General features: G+C 39.2%; 1 protein-coding gene across 1 annotated transcript in view; it reads right to left on the reverse strand.

The window, feature by feature from the left end:
• The window catches only part of LOC122555067 (cilia and flagella-associated protein 47-like), a 497,478-nt gene that overhangs the window by 202,011 nt on the left and 272,340 nt on the right, over positions 1 to 23,127 (reverse strand). Inside the window, 2 exon segments of the mRNA XM_043700727.2 lie at positions 5,173 to 5,316; positions 14,159 to 14,358. Of these exon segments, the coding sequence (XP_043556662.2) occupies positions 5,173 to 5,316; positions 14,159 to 14,358 (344 nt within the window).

A 23,127-nucleotide genomic window follows, 5' to 3' on the forward strand; every position in this document is an offset into this window, starting at 1 on the left:
CATGAGAAGAATACAGGATTACAGTGTGAAGCCAGTGCCTCACTTGCAGTGCATTAAGTGGCTATGGGACTAGGGTCTAAATATGGCACAGGGAGTGTGAATGTTGCAAAGTCCTGACAGTGGTGAGCATTTGCGCAACTCCTGCAACACAATTCCAATTCTATGAGCCAGCCACCACAGAGATTGGTTGCATAATTTAGGATCTGGAAATCATTTTGATTGCATGAGAGAAGTTGGCATTGGCCATGATGAATTGCCTGATATGAGTCTCATTAACAAAAGACTTTATCAAAAAATGGTAAATTTCAGCTGTTAAGTGTCTATTGGTGACCACTATTCAACAATCTCATTGATTAGAGACAAAACAGTTCACACCATTTAAGTTCTTTACTTAACCCCTTATTAAAAAGAAGCATTTATATGCATAGCCCTATTTCCAAGATGTTACAACCACTTAGGGCTGTCAATCAAACTGTGAAATGATAAACATCCTATTGTGGTAGCGATAGTTTATGAAATTAGTCATACAGTACAAATCCAATTATAATCTTTAAGTTTAGGTCAACAAAATGAAATAGCAAGAGTCAATCAGACTTTTTTAATTTAAAAACCAGAGATTCAAATATCTGATTGTTCCAATTAATTCATTTACTTGTTCCACACATTTGTCTCTACTTCTAACACCCACAAGTGGCACTTCAGCTCTTCCAGAGATATTCCTGGACCTATGCAAAACAGTATGTTACCCTCCAAAGGGATCTCTGCCTTTCTAAAGAGCTTCAATAAGTTTAGATCTCCTCTTGAAAAGTATAATGTCCATACAATGCACACCTAAGTCTGAAAAAGTTGCAGCTACTTCCTTGAACCATGGGCCCACCCGATTATCTGCCAACGAAAGTGTTGGGTGCTGGATTCAGGCTGGAGTTCTGGAAGCAGGGCTCCAACAGTATTGTTGTTAAGCCAGAGATCCTCTCCTTTCCTGTGAAAATTTAGGTATTAGAGCAATTTGGGAATATTTAATGAATGCCGCTTGGTAATACAAAATGGATAGTGTTTGACAGAGTTAATATACTTTGCTTTAACATTGTAACTTTTTAGACTCAAGCGTATACTGTAGATCAATAATCAGACAGTCCCAAACACTATGTTTAACTTATCAGATCCAGGGGTCTAGACAGAAACAAGCTGATCTATGCATATCATTATGATCTCAGGTTCAATCTTGAACATAGTTTTTCTGTTCAATAAACATCCTGCGTTCATTATCTGAAACAGAATGCCATTCTCATTGCTGTGGACAATGCAAAACCTCTGATTCCTGAAGAAGGGCTTATGCCGGAAATGTCGATTCTGCTGCTCTTTGGATGCTGCCTGATCTGCTGCGCTTTTCCAGGAACACATTTTTCAATGCAAAACTTTCTGCCAAGTTTGCTTATCAAGCATCAGTGACTACAAATTAAAAGTAACTAATTGACTGTGAATTACTTTGGAATCTAAGGATGTGTAAGAACTCATACATATTGTACTGACATTGCCATTGAAGCAGAAACAACAAATTTTAATCTGTATTGTAGCACCATTGTATCAATGATTCAGATGCTTTTTTTCTTGTGCAGAATCCAGAAACAAAGGACATAATCTTTTATTATTTAATTGGTAGGATGAGGAGTTTACTGGCTAATCCAAGATTTATGGCCCATCCTGAATTGCCCTTGAGAATGCAGTGGTGACCTGCCTTCCTTACGACTCAAGTAGCTTGCTAAGATATTTTCAGCAGGGTAGTTAAGAGTTAAGTATGATGCTGTGAAATAATGAACATTACAGTTAAAACTACAATTAGAACTAGGTCACTTAAGCGTGAATCTATTAAACTGAAAATTCTTCACCGGCATGTCTACTGGAATAAATCGGGGCGAGGGATGGAGGGGGTTGTAAATGGATTTACAACCATAAGACCCAGAGAAATAGGAACAGGAGTAGGCTATTCAGTCCATCCAGGCTGTTCTACCCTTCAAGGGGTTATGGCTGATCTGACATTCCTCACATCCACTTTCGTGCCCTTTACACATAACCTGTGAATCCCCCACTGATCGAGCATCTACCTATCTTAGCCTTAAACATACACAAGGACTCTGCTCCCACAGCTCTTGTTCCTTCTCATCTCAGTCTTAAATTGGTGCTCCTTTATTCTGAGTCTGTGCCTTCTGGTCCTACAGTCTGTCATGGGGGGGGAAACATCCTGTCAGCATTTATACTGTCATGCCCTTTAAGAATCCAATATCTTTCAATGAGATCACCTCTCGTTCATCTAAATTTCAGTGAGTAGAGTCCCAACCTGATTAACCTTTACTCATAAAGCAATCCCTCCAGACTGGGGATCATCCTCATGAACTTTCTCTGAACTGACTCCAATGAAATAATAGCTTTCCTTAAATAAGGAGACCAAAACTGCTCACAGTACTCCAGATGTGGTCTCACCAGCACCTTGTTCAGTTGCAGTAAGACTTCCCTACTCATATACCCCAACCCCTTTTGAAATAAAGGCCAGCATTATTAGCCTTTTTGATTACTTGCTGCATCTGCTTGCTGGCCTTCTATGTTTACTGTGCAAGTGCCCCAAGTCCCTTGGTGTTGCAGCTTTCTGAAGTTTTTCTTCATTTAAATCATATTCTGTTCTCCTGTCCTCCCTTCCACCACCAGAAAATACATCTGGTGCAGCCAATGAAAAAGTGATTCTCCTATTATATATTTTTTTTTTCCCTATAAACACCTACAATACTGCCAAACAGCAGGAGTGTTTATTCCACCCCCAGCATCCATGTCATATGTGTGCAGGTGTAGGACACAGTGAAGAAATGAGTGCAAAAATCCTTATAGACATTCCACCACCAGGAAGATGAGAAATATCTAAGTGGCCAGTGACAAGCAGTGCCCTTCTCATCAAAGGACTCTCCTGGTTATATATTTTTTAATTTTTTTTTTCTTTTTTTTCAGGGTGTCTGGCACTGTTGTTTATTTTTTTTCTTCTCTTTTCGCTTTTGTCCTTTTTTTAAAAAATTACCCCCACACTACCGCCTAACTGCGGTAGTGCTTACTTTTTCCCCAGCACCCATGTTGTATGTGTGCAGGTGTGAGACACGGTGAGAGACACAAGGTGCACGAATCTTTATTCAGTTTCCACTAACAGGAAGAAAGGAAACACCCGAGTGGCCAGTGACAAGCAGTGCCCTTCTCATCAAAGGTCAGTGCTGTGTGATCAAGCCGCCTGTTTATTTTTTTTCTTCTCTATCAAAGGGCAATGCTGTGTGAATCCCCTGCTTTTTTTTCTTTTTCTTTTTTTCTTTTCTTTTCTTTTTTTTCTCCTTTTTTTTCCTTAAACCCCCACACTACCGCCTAACTGCGGTAGTGCTTATTTTTTCCCCAGCAACCATGTTGTGTGTGTGCAGGTGTGAGACACAGTGAAAAACACAAGGTGCACGAATCTTTATTCAGTTTCCACCACCAGGAAGAAAGGAAACACCCGAGTGGCCAGTGACAAGCAGTGCCCTTCTCATCAAAGGACTCTCCTGGTTATATTGGTCAGCCAAGGCTTTCCTAATTGGTCCAGGTTAACAACTCCAATCAAGAACCTCATAGTCAATAAGGTCCACCTGGTTCCAATCTCTAGACCCAGGAGTGCCCAGCGTCTGGTGGTGCCATGATGCCAACAGAAGTGTGTCAATAACCCTGTAGGATTTAAGTATAGTCCTCTACTTCTGCCTTGGTCCTTATCCTTCAAAACTACCTCTTTCCTCTGGAGTTGTTTTGTCTTCATTATGAGGGGTGACTTGTGTTCTCAACATAAGCTAGTGGGGGTGGGAGGGGAGAGTAACGCATAGTTAAGATCACGAATGGGACCTAACCACTAAAGGTCCCTCTGCAATTCCTGTTTTAATTTGCTGAGTAAGTAAAAGACTTGCCAGAATTTGCAGGATCTTTACTCAAATAAGATAGATTTGATTTTGTTGATGTTACCAAGGCCAGCATGTTCTTTTTCTGAATTCGAGCTTTATGTGATGAGACTTCCGCACCAAGCAAACCAGGAAGAGGTCTTACTGTTTTGGTGCTCCTCAGTCTCACAAGGAAATTTCCATTTCCTTGCTCCCTGGCTCCTACCTACCCCTTCCCCTTTTCTTCATCCATGAAGCCTCCTGCACCTACTCTCTTCATTTACATATCTCCGAGCCTGTCCCAGGAATAGGTTTCCTGCTACCCAGTATTGCTCTCATTCCCCCAATACAGCTGCTTCTTCCCATCCATCTTGAGCAGGAGACTTACAAAGACTGTTTGAGTTAAATCAGTAAAATAAAGTCTTTCATTTCTCATCCCACCAAGGCCAGGATGGTTTACAACTTGTTTTGACCAATGCCTCATGACTCCTGCTTCAAGTTCCAATCAGAGTTGGAAATGCATATGGTAATGCCCTTCAGCTTGGGAACTGCTCAGTGGGAATGGAGTCTGTGGTGCCAGGCCAGCAATTTGATTTAAATTACGGCAGACCATGGAACCTGTAAAATCTCATTCACTCTTCCTGGCATGTAACATGCCATCACCTCGGCCTGATTTTCCCATAACATGAAACTGATCACCATTATAATAATTAGGAGAATTATTGGAGTGGTGTCACAGTCTTCTCATTTTTTGTTTTGTCAAAAGCTGTAGTGCCAAAAATCACAAAAAGAGGCCTGAATATTGTAATAGTCAGGTTTTGTTTTCTTACTTTCCTTCTTGAATCAAATCAATTTATCTGCTTGCCAATATATGATTCCAGCTGTATGAGTGTAAAATAACTAGAAGATATGTCAAGTTTTTCTGTTAAACTTCATCTATATTATTAACTGTGTCCAATGTTACTTCTTCCCCAGTTGTCAATCAAAACCATTATTTCAGTTATATAAACCTTGAACACTATCAATGAAAGTTAAAATATTTTGCTGAATAGGTTACTTCTCATCACCTACAGTAGCCCCCACAGTGATTCCACGTGAGATTATTAATTCAAACACAGAACATTGAAGAAAAATATGAGGCACCAGATTTCTAATGAGCAATGACTTGTCAACAATAATTTTGTTTTACACAATCTATCAGGAATTCATCAATATAATACTGAAAAGCAGAAAGGTATCTTACCATAGTCACACACTCAAAATTTGGCTTGAACATTAATGGATACATCGATGTTTCACAAGCCCGGATGTACATCATCGATGGGCCAAAGAAGTCTTTCCCTTCCAGAACAGCTTTAAGTTTCCAGTCTTCCTGTGAGTCATTATGCTAAAAAATAAATTATACAGAATGTCTCTATTATAATTCACCTCAATTGCCATTTGTAAACCAAAATAGGAATTGCTGGAAAACTCAGCAGATCTGGCAGCATCTGTGGAGAGTGTTTGCTGCACAGTTCAGGAGGTGCAAAGACTTCTTCTAACTAGATGCACTACTCACATAATTTCTTTAATAACAGGCCATCTATTGTGCCTTTGTTGACAACAAAACGATTATCCCTGAAAATTTATTATTTTGAATTGATGGCAAGTAAGATGCTTTACAACTGTACCTTTACAATAAACAAAATATTATATAGCATTGAAAAACATAGTGTTAAGCATAAAATGTAGTTTGCTAACTCAGTGGTCGGACTTCAGAATTTCAAATATTGAAATAAAGCTAATTACAAAGTAAGACATTTCTGCAAAATGCTGGATGATGTTATTTGTTATTCGCCTTCCCTCCACCTGCCCTTAGTCAAATCTGGATTCGTGAAAAGCAACTTGAGGACCTATGTGCTGTAGTCTCCCTGCTGCTTTTCACTGAGTAGTTCATTGGGGGAAATATTAAAGCCAAATGATTACCTTTCCTGCCATTTACACTGTTGAAATAAAGAAGTCTCCTTTCAGCCCTGGCATCTAGTATTCACAGGAATGAATGAACAAGGAGCATGCCCTTGCACAGACTCACTGGCTGAAAGAGAGCTCCTACAATAAAGAGTCTTTAAGGAATGGACACTGTGCTAGCCACATCTTCTTTACTGTGGCAGGCTCACTGAGGCTTCTGCAGCAAACCTTTGTTGCCATGGCAGCACAACTGTTTGACAACAACTTGAGCAGTTTGCCATTAAATACAACACAAAAACAGAACAGACATGCCAGAGAATTCCTAGAGGCCTGGCACTCCAACCACAATGCCATAAACAAACACATGGATCTCCTTGCCATTTATCAACCCCTCAGAACACAAACAGGAAATGACATCACCACAAACCCCAAAAACCCCATCCAGGAGAAAGATATAAATAGAAAGCAGGAGACAACAGCTTCATTCACTTGGAGGTCGCCACTGATGATGTTACCTAGCCAGGTAATGAAATGTCTGGATATCAAACCTACAGCTCAGCGAGCAAACCTACACCCTAAACAAAAACAGAAGTTGCTGGAAAATCTCAGCAGGTTTGGCAGCATCTGTGAAGAGAAATCAAAGTTAACATTTCAGGTCTGGTGAACCTACCTCAGAATATTAAATAACTATTAAATACCTCGGGGCCAAAAACTCAGTTGAGTCAGGTTTACATTTCAGCACAACTGGAAATCCTGTCCAGCAAAGATATCACATGTCACAGAATTTGAGGGAAGGGGCAGAAAGCCTTGACCAGCAACTGAAGAATTTGCACAGCATAAATAAAGAAATCATTTCTATTAAAAACCAAAGCATGTAATGTAGTTGGACTAATTAATTTTAATCATTCAAAATGATTTTACTTAATCTAGTTGTCTACATTAAATATTTCTCTCTTTTAATATCAGCAAAATTATTTCACATGAAATTTTGACACTGTATAGAGCAGAAACATGAAAATCTAATGTGATCACAGAATTTTCATACTTAATTGCAAGAATATTATAGACGTAGAATTCTGATATTAACTTTTATGGAGCATAACTACACATTCTAGCCTACTTAAATGCAGAAATAAAATACTCATCATTGGCAAATTAATCCTTATCATTGAGTCAGTTCTGATCATTACAAGCTGGCACAAGAGATATGGACAGAAATCTAATGAAGATGCCATCACATTCTGCAGTACTCCTTCTGGTGTCTTTCAGTGGATCGCACTGAAGATGCCTTTGATGGTGAATTGTCGACATAAACCGTGTTGAGTGTTTTACCAAAGTTATCCCTCTTAGCCAAGGTCTCAGACCAAGTGGTACATCAGGCTGCAATAACCAAGACCCTGAATTTTCAGGTCCCACGCAGTCTGGGACAGGAGTGGAGCCACTGTGCTCAGGTCAAGGGCTGAGGAATAGATCAGGAGCAGTTTTCGATTTCTGTTCCAGGCCCTGATCCTATGTCCACATGATGATACAAACTGGACTTGGCTTCAAAAGAAACCTTGCAGCAATGGAATAGGAACAGCATCTCATCTGAGAAATCTGAGCCCAATATTATTGGACTCAATATTTTGCCACATCCTGATATTTCATTCATTTAGTTCTTTCCTAGGATCTGGACCACATTGGTTAGTGTTTATTGCTCATCCCTAATTACCCTGGAGGGGGTTGTGGTGAGCTGCTTTCTCAACTGCTAGAAACCAAGTGGTGCAGGGACACCTATCATGCTGTTAGGAAGGGAAGTCCAGAACTTTGACTCAGCATTGATGAGGAAACAGCAATATGCTTCCATGTCATGATGCTGTGTGACTTAAGGGGCAATTTGCAGCTGTGGTGTTTGCTTGTATGTCATACAGTCATAGAGATGTACAGCATGGAAACAGACCCTTCGGTCCAACTCGTTCATGCCGACCAGATATCCCAACCAATCTAGTCCCACCTGCCAGCATTCAGCCCATATCCCTCCAAACCCTTCCTCTTCATACATCCATTCAGATGCCTTTTAAATGTTGTAATTGTACTAGCGCCACCACTTCCTCTGGCCGCTCATTCCATACATGTACCACCCTCTGTGAAAAAGTTGCCTTTTAGGTCTCTTTTATATCTTTCCCCCACACCCTAAACCTACACCCACTAGTTCTGGACTCCCCAACCCAGGGAAAAGACTTTGTCAATTCATCCTATCCATGCCCCTCATGACTTTATGAACCTCTAAAAGCTCATCCCTCAGCCTCAGACACTCCAGGGAAAACAGTCCAATCCTATTCAATCTCTCCCTATAGCTCAAACCCTCCAACCCTGGCAATATCCTTGTAAATCTTTTCTGAAACCTTTCAAGTTTCACAACATCCTTCCGATAGGCGGAAGGCCAGAATTGCATGCAATGTTCCAAAAGTGGCCTAACCAATGTCCTGTACAACTGCAACCTGACCTCCCAACTCCTGTACTCAATACTCTGACCAGTAAAGGAAAGCATACAAAACACCTTCTTCACTATCCTATCTACCTGCGACTCTACTTTCAAGGAGCTATTAATCCACACTCCAAGGTCTCTTTGTTCAACAACACTGCCCAAGACATTACCATTAAGTGTATAAGTCCTGCAAAGATTTGGTTTCCCAAAATGCAGCACCTCATGTTTATCTAAATTAAACTCCACCTTTCTCTCCTCAGCCCACTGGCCTATCTGATCAAGATCCCGTTGTAATCTGAGGTACCCTCCTTTGCTATCCACTATACCTCCAATTTTGATGTCATTTGCAAATGTACTAACTATGCCTTATCCAAATCATTTATATCCTATGAAAAGTAGTGGTCCCAGCACCGTATGTGCTTTCTTGGAAGGTACTGTCAAAGGAGCATTGATGTTATTTCACTACATCTTGTAAATAGGTGCTCGCTACTGCCACTATGTGTCAGTGGTGAAAGAAATAAATGTTGCTAGTGATAGATAGGATGCCAATTGATAGGGCTGCTTTGTCCTGGGTGGTTTCAAATTTACTGAATGTTGTTGAAGCTACAACTAGGCAAGTGGAAAGTATTCTATCACACTCCCGACCATGTAGATTAGGGAGTTAGGAAGTGAGTTAGTCACTGCAGAATGCACAGATTCCATGATCTACACTCATAGTCACTGTACTTATATGGCTGGTCTTGATCAGTTTCTCTTCAATGATGACTCACGAAATATTGATGGGGACCATTCAGAAAAGTGGTCTAACCAATGTCCTGCAACTGCAACATTAGTCAAGGAGAAATATTTGGATTCACTCACGTGAGAGACTGGCACTTGCACATTGTGAATGTTGCTTGCCACTTATCAGTCAATATAGAACACAGAAAGTGCTGGAAATGCTCAGCAGGTCAGGTAGCAATCATGGAGAAGAAAATGAGCTATCATTTTAGACCAATGACCTTACCTCAGACAGCTCACTTATCTGAAGCATTAATTCTGCTTCTATCTCAACAGGTGATGTCTGACTTTTCAGTACTTTTTGTTTTTATTTCAGATTTCTACCATCTGAAGTATTTTGCTCCTGAGATTTCATATTGCATGGAACTTTTCAATACCTTTTCGTAGCTACAGTATTCAACATTGTAGGGTTTGCCATTTCAATTGTGTAGTCACTTCCTGGAAGAGATCACGGAGACTGGTCAGGCAGCAGCAATGTTGCCTGTACCTAGCCAGGCTGTTGTCACACAAGTAATCTTTAAGTTTGTTCCTGACAACTAATTTAATGACTTTATATGGAACAGAGGTCAAACTAATTGGTTATCACATTAAAAATATTTGCCAAAAAAGATAAAATTTGGAGAGCTATGGAGGAAGAACAGGTGACTGGGACTAATTGGATAGCTCACTTAAAGAGTTATTATACACAATAGGGTGAATATCCCCTTCTATATGATTCTGTGCATGTTTAAAAATACTATCTCAGCTGCATTAAATTTCTGAAATTTTTCTTTCATACTCTTTTATGGAATTTTCATTCCCTCATGATCACTTTGAAGTATCATTCAGAATGTGTGTGTATATGCAGTATTCAGTTTTGAACACTTTTACACATTTTAATTTTCTTACATACTCCATTGCTATTCTACTACTGAGAATTTCTTCTTGTGGATATAGGTTTGCTCACTGAGCTGGAAGGTTTATTTCCAGACGTTTCGTCACCCTACTAGGTAACATCTTCAGTGGGCTTCAGGCAAAGCACTGTACATGATTCCTGCTTTCTATTTATATGTTTGGATTTATTTGGGTTGATGTTGTCATTTCCTGTGGTGATGTCATTTCCTATTTTTTTCTCAGGGGGTGATCGATGGGGTCTAACTCGATGTGTTTGTTGATAGAGTCCTTCAGTTGGGACAACACATCCATCTTAGGACAAGCCAAACAGAGACACGCACGAGAATTCCAAGAAGCATGGTATTCCAACAGAAACTCTATCAACAAACACATCTAGTTAGATCTCATCTACCACCCCCTGAGAAAAAAAACAGGAAATGACATCACCATAGGAAATGCCAACATCAACCCAAAGAAACCCAAACATATAAATAGAAAGCAGGAATTACATACAGTGCTTTGCCTGAGACCTACTGAAGATGTTTCCTAGCAAGGTAACGAAATGTCTGGAAATGAACCTTCCAGCTCAGCGAGCAAACCTACATCCAGAACCTCAACCTGAGCTACAAATCTTCTCAAAACTCATTAAGTTTCTTTTTGTTATATTTTACCTTTGCAGATGTTATTTTTCTGAATTTCTCAATATCTCCTCTTATTGCCTTTGAAACTCACTTTGTGATTTTCTATATTCATCCAATGAGTCCTCTCTCCTTTCCTGCAGTATGACTTACAATTTTTCTTCTCCTATTTCACTTCTTAATTTGCTTCTTAATCCATTTTGGATCATATTTTTAGAGTCTAAGGTAGGTGCTTCTGCATGTTGAACATAACATTTTTTTTAAAAAAAATTCCATTTGTCTTCTATTATTTTGTTGGCAGACATCCTTATCAAAACAATTTGATTCCAGTTAGAGCTGTATAAAGAGCAGCAGTGCAGAACTACATTGCTTCTATGAGAGTGGGCAAGAGTACCACTGCAGTCTCAAAAAGCATCTGCAGTCCTCACTTTCTCCTAGTCTTAAAAGGGGTGTCTGCACTACCTTGATATGTCTGCAGCATTTCTCCAGTAGCCTCTATAATAGTCTGGGTTGCCTTATACTCTTTTCTTGGAGATGGCCACACCTTCTTTGGAATGGAACAGCTTGATTACTTGCCACTCAAAGGACACATGCAAAGGGCAATAAATCATAATTGATCACTGAAGCTTTCACTTCAGTTTAGCACCTTCCAATTTTGCTACCACGGCCTACTAACAATTTCCAAACAAAAAACTACACTTCAATCAACACTCATTCTCAAACATGGCATCACATTGGATCCCAATACCAATAATAAACAACTGATTGAAAATTACTCATGCAAGGGTATTTTCTCCTGTGTGACCATCATAAACAAAGTGAAACTGGAGCATAAGAGCTTATTATTTTAACACAATCAAATAAATGGAAGACAAATTCTTCTTAATTGACTCTGTACTTTACCTGAATGTCTAAATATGTTTTCCCTTAATCTAAACACACATTGAAGACCAGCATCACAAGAGATGGTTATCTTCTCCTGTACATCAAAAAGGTTATTGTTTTGCTCGGATTCTTCTTTCATTGAAGTGGGTCCCACAATAAAGCTCGTGCCAAGACAGCTTGCTGAGGCATTTTGAGACTGCAGCCACAGGTCAATCTGTGCCTTTTCTCACCATTCCAATGGACTTAAAATCTGTGTCCCACTCATTACATGGCTGGCTGGGCTGACCATTATAACAACCAGCAGGCTGGTTCACAGCCACCAGGGTCTGAACTGCAAGGTTCTATCCAATTTGTCCTTGGGTCGAACAATCTGTAAATTGTTTTTTAGTTTTTGTGCAGGCGAAGAATTGTTGCACGTAAGTGGAATGCTCCTCTCATATTTCAGTTGAATCCCCAAGAGCTCTAGGTCCCACAATCATGAACAGCCTACTCCTGGTCCTTTGGTGGGAAACAGTGCTATTCTCATCCATTCACTATTTATCTGATGTTCCTGCATTTATTATTACCATCATCACCCTCTCTGCCTTTATCATCCTTATGCTCAATGAAACATTGTTCTGTTTTTCCTCACCATCAGCTTGATCTTCTTCTTCTTCAGCCCTTGCATGGCTTGAGGCTATTTGGGGTATTTATACATAAGGGCAAGCATTTTAACTCTAAGGCATTGCCACACTGATTGGTGTAAAGGATTTTCTGCAGGTTGAATTCAGCTGGATTAATTCAAGTTTATAGAGAATGCAAGGTCATAAGTCAGCTAGGTGAGCCTTGGAATAGTCAAGTGTAGAGGTAACAAGAGTTCAGAGTCAGGGAAATTCAATTTTACAAAGGTGGAAGCAGGAATTCTTGACAATACAGTGACTATGAGGTCAGAAGCTCAAGGACTTTTAGGACTATGAGGGTTTGCATAATGCCTCAGCCACAGGCAGTAAGTGACACTTTTCGACTCTGATCTCCAGCATCTGCAGTCTTCACTTTCTCACAGACAGTAAGAGACAAGTTATGTCTAGGGAATGAAGGTTGAGTCAGCAACTCAGATGACTGTAATGGCTTTTATCTTACCAACATTTATGTGGAAGTAACTTTTCCTAATTCAGTGCTGGATGTCAAACAAGTAACAGGGCAAATCGGAAGTAGTGGAAAGGATAAAAAAAACTAGTCGTGACCTAGAATTGCAGGTGTTGAATGTACTTGTGGAATCTAACATCAAGGGGTAGGGTGCTAACAAAAAATATTTAGGCTAAATCCTTGAGAGACTCCAGCAATAACAGTGAGGAAGCTGAGAGAAACACCAATGCAAGAAATTATCTCGCCATGACGGGAAAGGAAAGGCAGGAACAAGGTAAACATGGTTTCTCAAATGTTGCACACCAAACTTCAAACACCCTGAGCATAATGATCTAATTTGGTGTAAGTTCCTACTGGATATAAAAATAAGCAGCTCACATAAATCTGACCGTAAATTGGTCTGTAACATGGATATAATGTTGTATTTCAGTTCTTTGGAAACAAGTTTTGTTTAGTAGTTATTAATCTTGTTTAATTGCTATTGATTCCTGTTAATGTTTCTGTTTCAGACACCTTACAACAGAATGCATAATTAACCAATTAACTAACTTTGGTAATCGCTCTTCCTGGTCTATGAATGCCATAAATAGGAATTCTTATTTGTCTGTTTCATGCAATGTTCTCCAGTATATTAGGCACAATCCACACATGTGCCAATGTTTTGATTGTTATGTATACTTTCCTTCTTGCTTACAGCTTATTGATTGTCAGCAAAATCATACCTAACATGAAGAAAATGCTTGATTTCAGCACTGTAGGAAACAACAGCAACACTGTATGTATGCGTTCTAAGTAATTATACTCTTTGACTGCATCTCTCTGTATTGTGTCAATTGTTTTCTGTTAAAAGTACTGCATTTAGCTAAGGTATTGCCTTTGAATAGTCAGTGGTATCTATTGTTTTGGAGAACTGTATATTAATAGAAAATCAGCTTTCAAACGTCTCAGCATTTTCTTAGCCTGCTTACTAAAGCAGGTTCTTCTATTCAGTGAATGGATTTCTTAACCTGTACAAAAGAGTTCTTAGACTTCAAAGATGATGAATGAATCTGGTAGAAATATGCCAGAAACTATTTTGTGTAAGTACGGACTGGAACACTGGAATTACTTAGCAGACTCATACAAACGGACTGCAAAAACTGAAAAGATTATTGTTGTGCTATGTCAGTTCAGGAAATACACACTTAAAATGTACAAGCCTAATAATTTAAAAATATAGTCCAGTAATTACAATATAATGACATTGTTGCATAAAATATTTAATGGTAATTGCAATTTTTGTCTGGTTAAACACGAGAGTCTTCCAATATGGTTTGCTAATTTCCACTATGCTCAATTTAAACTATTACTTGATTAGGTAATCATCAACTAAAATAGCAAACTGATGTGACAGAAATTGAAAGTTTGAATTTAATTGCTGTTGGAGACTGACATAAAATTTTCTAAAGAGAGGAAATAAAACATTTGAACGATGCTGAATTTTGTTAAATGAAGCTTACATTTACAATACTTACCAGTGGAATATTTTTGATGACAGATTGGTGGGTGGAAACTATGACTTCCAATTCAGTCTCCAAATTGTCCTCAGGATTTACCACACAGACAATGTTGTATAAACGAATGTCACATGGGGATCTGAGAAAAATCTGACAAGGGTATCGACCTGGTCCTTTTGCAAAAAATTTCATTGGCAGGATAGCTGAATCTTCCTTATCTAGATTTACCAAAAGAAGTGACATTATTAATTTTCCATTTTCTAAGACTACTTAGAATTCAAAAAGTAGAATTGCAGTAACTTTCACAATTTATATTTTATCACAAATATTATCTTATTTTACACTTTCAAAGGTTTTCTTCCTGCATTCCATTAAATTCAGTTAATTTGTTAAATTAGCTGCTTGAGAAGAAATGGAAACATGAAATGAATAGCAAAAGACTGGTAGGTTTTAACAGATAGAGAAAGGGGAGAAGTTTGGTGTTGAGACAGCTGATGGGACCAATGGTGGAGTGATTAAAATTGCAGATTTGCAAGATGCCAGAGCTGGAAGAGCTCAGGGATTTAAGAGGGTTGTAGGAGGATGAGATGGTGATGGCAATATGGAGGGGCAAGACCCCTAATGCCACCTCCTGCTCTTTTGAAGCAGTAAGTTCCAAAGTCACACAACCCTCTCAGAGAAAATGGTTCTCTTTATCTGTCTTAAAGCTGCAACCCCTAATTTTAAAACAGAGGCCCTAGTTATTGGCTCATCTATAAGAGGTATCATCCTTTCTACCTTGTCAAGATCAGCATCTTTCACAGTTCAATCAAGCGAGGCCTCGCTCTTTTAAACTACAGTGGAAACAAGCCCAGCCTGTTCAATCTCATAAGATAACACAATCATGCCAAGCGTCAATCTAGAAAACCTCCTCTGAACCTCTTTCCATGCATTTATATTTTTCCTTAAATAACGAGAACAAAACTGCACATGGTGTGATCTCACCGATGCTCTGTATAATTGAAACATAACAGTCTTCCTTTTTATGTTTAATTCTTCTTGCAATAAAAGATAGCATTCCTTTATCCTCCTTAATCACTTGCCGTACCTGCATACTAACATTTGTGACTCATGCACTAGAATACTGGATTTCTGCAGTCATTTTCCAATTGAGTAATACTTTGGTTTTTCATTCTTTCTGCCAAAGTGAACAACTTCTTATTTTCCCACATTGTAATCTATTTCCTAGATTTTACCTTCTCACTCAACCTCTCTGTATCCTTCTGCAAACTCCTTGTGTCTTCTTCAAAATAAACTTTCCTACTCATCTTTGTGTCATCTGCAAACGTAGCTCTCATGCTTTCACTTCTTGATCTAAGTCATTGATCTAAATTGTAACATTGATATAAATTGTAAACCTTCAATTCAAGTTGCCAATGCCAATCTGAATTTTACCAGTTTATATATAGATTAACATTACCCATGATTATTGGTACAGCTTTATCACAAGTACTCAGTACTTATTTTGTATACTTCATCCTACATTGTGGTTCTTGTTTGGGGATCACCCATACCAGTGACTTCTTTCTCTTGCGATCCTTCATCTCTATCCCAACTTAATCTCCAATACTCAAAAGTAATTTCTGAGTATTGATTACTAGTTCTACTCCTCCCCACCTTTACTGAGCTTCCTATTCTTCCTGAATATCACATACTTCCATGTTCAGGACCCAATCTCTGTCATCATGTAGCCACGTCTCCCTAATAGCTATAAGATCATATTTACTTTGTTCAATGTGCGCTATTAATTCATTTACTTTGTTATGAACACAGCATGCATTCTGATACAGATCCTTTAGTTTTCTTGTTCCTTTGCACTGTATCCTTGCCTTCTCCTATTTACGACCCCTGAAGTCCAGCATCAGACTGCTCTCAGGGTCAAGAATCAGATCTACCTGCAGCCTGCTCTCTCAATGGGCAAATGGCATCTCATATCCCCTTCCTTACTATTTTAAAGACTTTAAAGATAAACAGGAATCCCACTCCTGCCCACCCGCCCACACTATTTGAGATCCAAACAAGCTCAATTGACCCTGAATTATTTATTTCCATATGGTGAAATATTCCATATGCTATTGATTTGATGCCTGCCACCCTCTGAAAGTGAACTGAGATGGGGTGAAGTTGGGTGCTGTTACTAGAAACAGATAGGTAGGCTTGGCTATGTGTTATCCAAAGTTCATCTTCAATCAAATATGGCACCAAGGTTGCAAACAAATTGGTTTAGGCTCAGTGAAAGGATGGATTCAGCAGCCCGAATGGAGGTTGTAGCCAAGATCCAAAACTAATGTCCTCCTAATATGTAAAAGGAGATAAAAAGGCCAAATCTGATTGGAATGATTCACATTTGGTGTTCTGAGAAAGATGAATACAGATTTGTGATGCAACAATCTGATCAAGGACTTTGGTAAGCAAAGGGAGGGTGGAGCTGAGTGGTCATTTGAGGTGGTGTTTCTTTGGAGTAGAGTGTTGATGTAAGATAGAGAAAGGGACAGTAGCTGAAAAGTGACAACTGTGAACACTGGCTAACCTGGGATCCATGAAAGGAAGTTGGATGGCCAGCAGTTTAGTCGGAGTAGGGTCATGGAGTAGGCAATGAGTCACATGGTCAAGATGAGCCAAGAAACGGCAGGATCAAGAAAGAGAGATAACTAGAGAAATATGCAAGCTGTGAGGAACTTTAAAGGAGGTTTGGCCTGATTGCTAGGGAAAATAAGGAAGGCAGGAGAGACAACTGTGTCACAATTTCAGTGACAAAGAAGTCCAGTTACTGTTGGAGGTGAAGACGAAGAAGACTAGCAGAGTGGGATTTAAGAAGACAGGTATGTTATACAGAAAAGCATCATTTTGGGGGCAGAAGTTCTGTGGTAAAGTGGGTGGGGAGGGATCTTAGTTTTTTGCATTCCAGAACGATTAAGAAATAGGGAGCAATTCGGGGACAAGGCAAACTAAAACATTATTAAGTTCTCTAAAACTAATATCTCAATTTCAGATTGAAGAGAAGTATAAAGCAAAAGGTCCTTAGATTCAGAAAACTTGAAATTAGAATTACTATGTGAATAAAATTGATGGGATCTCAGACTGCAAACGAGAATGTATTAAGAATGAAGGCATGACATCAGAGAAATGTAACAGTGTGCATTATAATAATTACTATGTATGGAATAGTGGGTTCATTTCTTCTTCAAGACTACTTATTTTTCCAACATTCATTGCTCTCAAATATGAGCTAATTATTTTACACCTAAAGTAATCCATTCATTGGATTAAAAAAAATCATCTTAAGATCAATCAGGATTATCTATGTTTCCAATTTTGTGCACATTGTAATTAACAGATCATGACAAAATTATTATTTATGCAAACTTAGATGTCTATTAACAGGCAATTACAACCAAAACTTTACTTTTTGCATTTATATTCTTTGGTTTCAAAAGGCTTTCCTTTCAGACAGCATAAGATTTCTTATGTTATTCTTCCAAATGCAATTTTGTTTTCCTCGAGTATTGGTTTTATCTTCCAACTCTTAACATTACCTCAGTTCGTCTGTGACTGAAATTCTAATTCATGCCTTTGTCACCTCCATGCCTCTCCCACCATTCCAGGTACTATTGTATCACTTTTTGAGATATCTGATGGAGCAGTTATCTCTGTCCTACATTCTTTGGTAATCATATTTGGACTTCCGTCTTGACTTTGCTTTTCTGTTTCTCCTGAGTTTTCCTTCGGGTGTATGAATTATATTTGAACATGGCCACTCTATTCTTCAGAAAACTGTTTCTCCAGTTGACTTAGGATGAAGAGGAGAACTTGTCACCTGGTCGATAGCTGCCTCTATGGCAAACTTCTTGAAGTCCTTGTTCACAACTTGAGGTCTGTTATCCATAACTATTTCCATTGTGAAACTATGTTTATTAAAAATCCAGTTCAGTACTCTAATAAATGATTCCACTGTAATTAAATTAATTATTAAAACTATGATTCATCTAGAGTAGTAGTCTACCAGCGCCAAGTGTGTCTTCCCTCAGATGTTAAATAAATTGATCTTCTAAGGCTTTCCTGAAAGTTCGGAAGATATTGAAGATTTTGTTGCCATGTGATTTTTGTTGGCATTTGTGAGTATCAATGATATAAAACTCTCTAAATCCTTTGAAGTGCCTACCCACCATATAGAGTACTGAGCTTGTACTCTGCATTTTGTAATTCCTATGTGTTCACCATAAGATGTTTTTGGATTTTCTTACCTCATCAATTTCGACAGACCCAACCTATGGTCATACACCAGTAGGTCATCAGCAACTTTAAATGTTGCTTGTCTTGCTGCAATTATACAGTGATTGGTGAGGCCACATCTAGAATATTGTGTGCAGTTTTGGTCTCCTTAACTGAGGAAGAGTGTTCTTACTGTAGAGATAGTGCAGTGAAGATTTATCAAATTAATTTCTGTGAAGGTCAGGACTGATGTACGAGTAGAGATTGAGTCAATTGTAGAAACCTGTAAAAGTCCAACAGGATGAGGATGCTCCTATTGGTGGGGAAGTCCAGAACCAGCTGTCACAGTTTAAGGATAAGGGTTGAACCTTTTAGGATTGAAACAGATGCATCCACAGCTACTACGATCCATAAACCTGGGTGATAGAAAGCTAATCTGTCTGAAGAGAGTAGATTTAAAGCAGTAATCCATTCCTGACTCCGATCATCATTGTAGTGCCTCTTTGTAATCTCTTTCATTTGTTAAGTGAGACTGGCTAGGTTAGGAATAAGATTAGAGTGGTGCTGGAAAAGCACAGCTGTTCAGGCAGCATCTGAGGAGTAGTAAAATCGACGTTTCAGGCAAAAGCCCTTCATCTTTACCTAGGTTAGGAATAAACTTGTCCACTAGGCTTACTATTCTAAAGAGCTGGACATAATTTACTTGCGTCAGTTAGGGAATTTACTCATCTTTATGTGAGCTTATTCCTGTATTATGTGTCTGAAAAATGTGATTCTTGTTTTTCAGGACTGACATTTCTCATTTTGTTTTGCAAAGAGTTTTAGACTTATCTGACTCTGTAGTCAAACTCTATTTTGGTCTGCTTAGTACCAGGGTAATCTCTCTGTGACATATAATACTTTACTTGCTTTCAAGGATCAATGACATTGCAAATTGAAAGATTTCTGGTGCTGGTGAAATTCCAAAAGGTAGATGATTGGAACGGAATTGTCTAAATTATATGATTACAATTGTTAATGACCTCAACATACAGTCAGTGTATCTATCAAAATCTACTATATAGCCTAATTTGGTATAAAGAAAATCTATTTCTGTGTAAATTGGCTAAACTGTCATCAATTGGTGAAATTGGATGAATTTCTCTTTGAAGCACCATGTTCACCTGAATTCCATCCACGAGCAAATGTTAGTTCTGCACTAGATTTGGAAGCTGTTACCAGTCTTCAGCAGCAATGCATTGCTTCTGTCACTGATAACATCACCCTAATGTTTAACATGTGGACTAACTGTACCTTCACCTTTTCTAATAGTACTTTTCTAGGATATTGTCTAAGCATCTTCCTGCCAAGTAACAGTCATTCCTGTTTGCGATTTTCTAATCTGTTAAATTATTTAGGAAATCCTTGGAGGGATTAACTTACATTTTCCTCTGACTTGACTGTGGTTCAATACATCTAAAAGACCTGGCTGGATAGAAGTATTTCTGATTAGTAATTATTTTTTCTTGTTCCTCAATACATCAAGAGTCTAGCTGATCTCTCACCTCTTTTGACTCAGTGTGGTGGTAAACTGGTCATGCATCTGAAGAACTCTGTTCCCTGGACCTTGCAATTTTAATGCTCGCAGGTAGAATGTCCATTGATTTTAACCATGGCAAGCTGTCAGCAAGTAGTGAAATAGCCACCCCTGTGTCTAGTTTAAATTCTGTACTCATTGCTTTTACTCCTAAGATGATCATTTCAAGCCTCTGCTGGCCCTCTTTGACTTTGGTCTGGTATGTTGGCCTACATTGTCTATCTTCATTCTTGATCTCTAGGATGTATTCAATTCCAAATCATTTTCCTTTGTCAGGATCTTTTCTCTTGCTAGGGTTTCTTCTTGGTTTGTGTGGTGACATAGCTGTTATACAGTCATAGAGATGTACAGCATGGAAACAAACCCTTCACTCTAACTCATCCATGCTGACCAGATATCCTAATTCCATTTGCCAGCACTTGGCCCATATCCCTCTAAACCCTTCCTATTTATATTTCCATCCAGATGCTTTTTAAATGTTGTAATTGTACCAGCCTCCACCACTTCTTCTGACAATTCATTCCATACATGCACCACCCTTTGCATGAAAACGTTGCCCCTGAAGTCCCTTTTAAATCTTTCCCCTTTCACCCTAAACCTCTGCCTTCTAGTTCTGGACTCCTCCACCCCAGGGAAAAGAGCTTGTTTATTTACCCTATCCATGCCCCTCATGGTTTTATAAACCTGTATAAGGTCACCCCTCAGCCTCAGACACTCCAGGGAAAACAGCCTCTCCCTATCGCTCAAACCCTCAACATTCTTGTAAATACTTTCTGAACCCTTTCCAAGTTTCACAACATCATTCCGATAGGAGGGAGACCAGAATTGCATGCAATATTCCAACAGTGGCCTAACCAATGTCTTGTACAGCTGCAACATGACCTTCCAACTCCTGTACTCAATGCTCTGACCAATAAAAGAAAGCATATCAAATGCCTTCTTCACTATCCTATCTCTCTGCGACTCCACTTTCACAGAACTATGAATCTGCATGCCAAGGTCTCTTTATTAAGCAACAGGACTTTACTATTAAGTATGGGTCCTCCACTGATTTGCTTTTCCAAAATGCAACACTGTCACATTTAGCTAAATTAAACTCATCTGTCACTGCTCGGCCCATTGATCCAACTGATCAAGATCCCGTTATACCCTGAGGTAACCTTCTTCTCTGTCCACCACACCTCCAATTTAGGTGTCGTCTGCAAATTTACTAACTATACCTCCTACGTTCACATCAAAATTATCTATATAACTGACAAAAAGCAGTAGACCCAGCACTGATCCTTGTGGCACACCACTGGTCATAGGCCTCCAATCTGAAAAGCAACACCCCACCATCACCCTCTGTCTTCTACCTTTGAGCCAGTTCTGTATCCAATGGCTAGTTCTCCCTGTATTCCACGTGATCTAACCTTCCGAACCAGTCTGCTAATCTCCAAAGTTTTCTAGTCTTTTACACTGACAGCATTAAGATCCCCCTGCTGGTCACTCATTGTGCTTATGATATTGCCTTAAACTGCATCATGAACCTTATCTGGATAATGACATTGATTCCCACGCTTTTGGCGTCTTGGCAGAATTTCGGGAGACTGGTGATGAGATCTTGTGACCTACCCATCCAACCAAAACAGAAGGAACCTTAGTATTGCTTCTAGTGATCACCCTGTTGTGGACCCTGATCTTAGCTTGACAAGCATATTGAATCACCCGGGCTCCTCTTCTGACTGAAGAATATTGGATATTGGATCTTTTGCTATCTCTGAAACCTGCAATGATACAATCTCATAAATTCATCTTTCAGTGCGCAACATCTGCTTCCCCTCCACCCTTTGGCTAATCTTGGTAAGTCACTTAAAAATGCAATAATCGGCTCCCATGGTTCCTGGGACAATTGTTTAAATGTTGCCCTTTGGGTGATCAGATTCCTTTTTGAACTAAAGTATGTATCAAATGCTTTGATTATACATTTAAAATCAATTGTACTTTTTCTACACTGCAACATGAGAACATCTCTTGGTCAACTGCACACACAAATGTACTGACCTGATGCCTTTATTCTTTCACATGCAACCCTGCTGCAGTTCTGTACCTGTGGAGCTGCCACTTCCAGAGTTCCCATTTCGGATCTCTATGGGAATCCTCAGAATTTTTAAATGGCTGAGGCAATGACAGTGTTTCAATGGGAATTGGAATTCCAATCGGTTACTGCACTGCACAGACATGAGTAACAACCATCATTGTTTTCCTTTATTTGCTCAAGGTCTTCCAATTAAGGCCTTTTTTCCAGGGTGGATGAGTCCAAAATGAGAGGGAATAGGCTTAAGGTGAAGCGTAAAAGATTTATAAAGGATCAGGGAGCTGAGTTTTTCAGAGGGTGGTGCGTGTATTGAACGAGCTGCCTGCCAGAGGATGTGGTGGAGGCTGGTACAATTACAACATTTAAAAGGCATCTAGATGGCTACATGAATAGTAAGGGTTAAGGAGGATATGGGCCAAATTCTAGCAAATGAGACTAGGTCACATTGGGATGTCTGGTCAGCATGGATGAGCTGGACTTAAGAGTCTGTGCTGTGCTGTATGACTCTATGACTCTATAACTCTGTTCTTCTTCAAGTCTTCACATTGTACTATTTTTGCATCAGAGTCATCTGAGTTTCTGTTCCGCCCTCTGGGTCTTCTCTTTTGTTTCCTGTACTCATGGACTATGATCCAGCTTCAATTTGATGATGTTGAAGCACCCATGTTGACATCATGCGTTGAGAGAACTGTGTTCACCATGCTGTTGCCACAAAGCACATGGATTTTAGTTCTCCATCAGATTAGTGTGCCTTCACTGAATCTATACTCTCCTGTTTCTCTCAAGAGTTGGGTGTGTACAGTTGCAATCTTCAAGCCTGCACTGTCTTACTACACTTAGACATGGGCCTTTACCATCCCTGGTTTGTTCTTAGTGTAAGGCTCTTTCACTCACTGTATTTACAGTATGATAGATATCATTTTACACAAATTGAATTCAGGATTTCTTTGCTTATCCTGTTTGAGTCGCTATCACACCAATCATCTGTTGATGTCGGAGTAGCATGTTCTTTTATGTTATCATCAATGACATATTCACTTCTTATTATATCACATAGAATCATAGAATCAGAGAGATGTACAG

Source organism: Chiloscyllium plagiosum, unplaced genomic scaffold (assembly GCF_037043375.1).
Source record: "Chiloscyllium plagiosum isolate Xiang-an unplaced genomic scaffold, Cpla_swu_hap1 HiC_scaffold_12, whole genome shotgun sequence".
NCBI lineage: Eukaryota > Metazoa > Chordata > Chondrichthyes > Orectolobiformes > Hemiscylliidae > Chiloscyllium > Chiloscyllium plagiosum.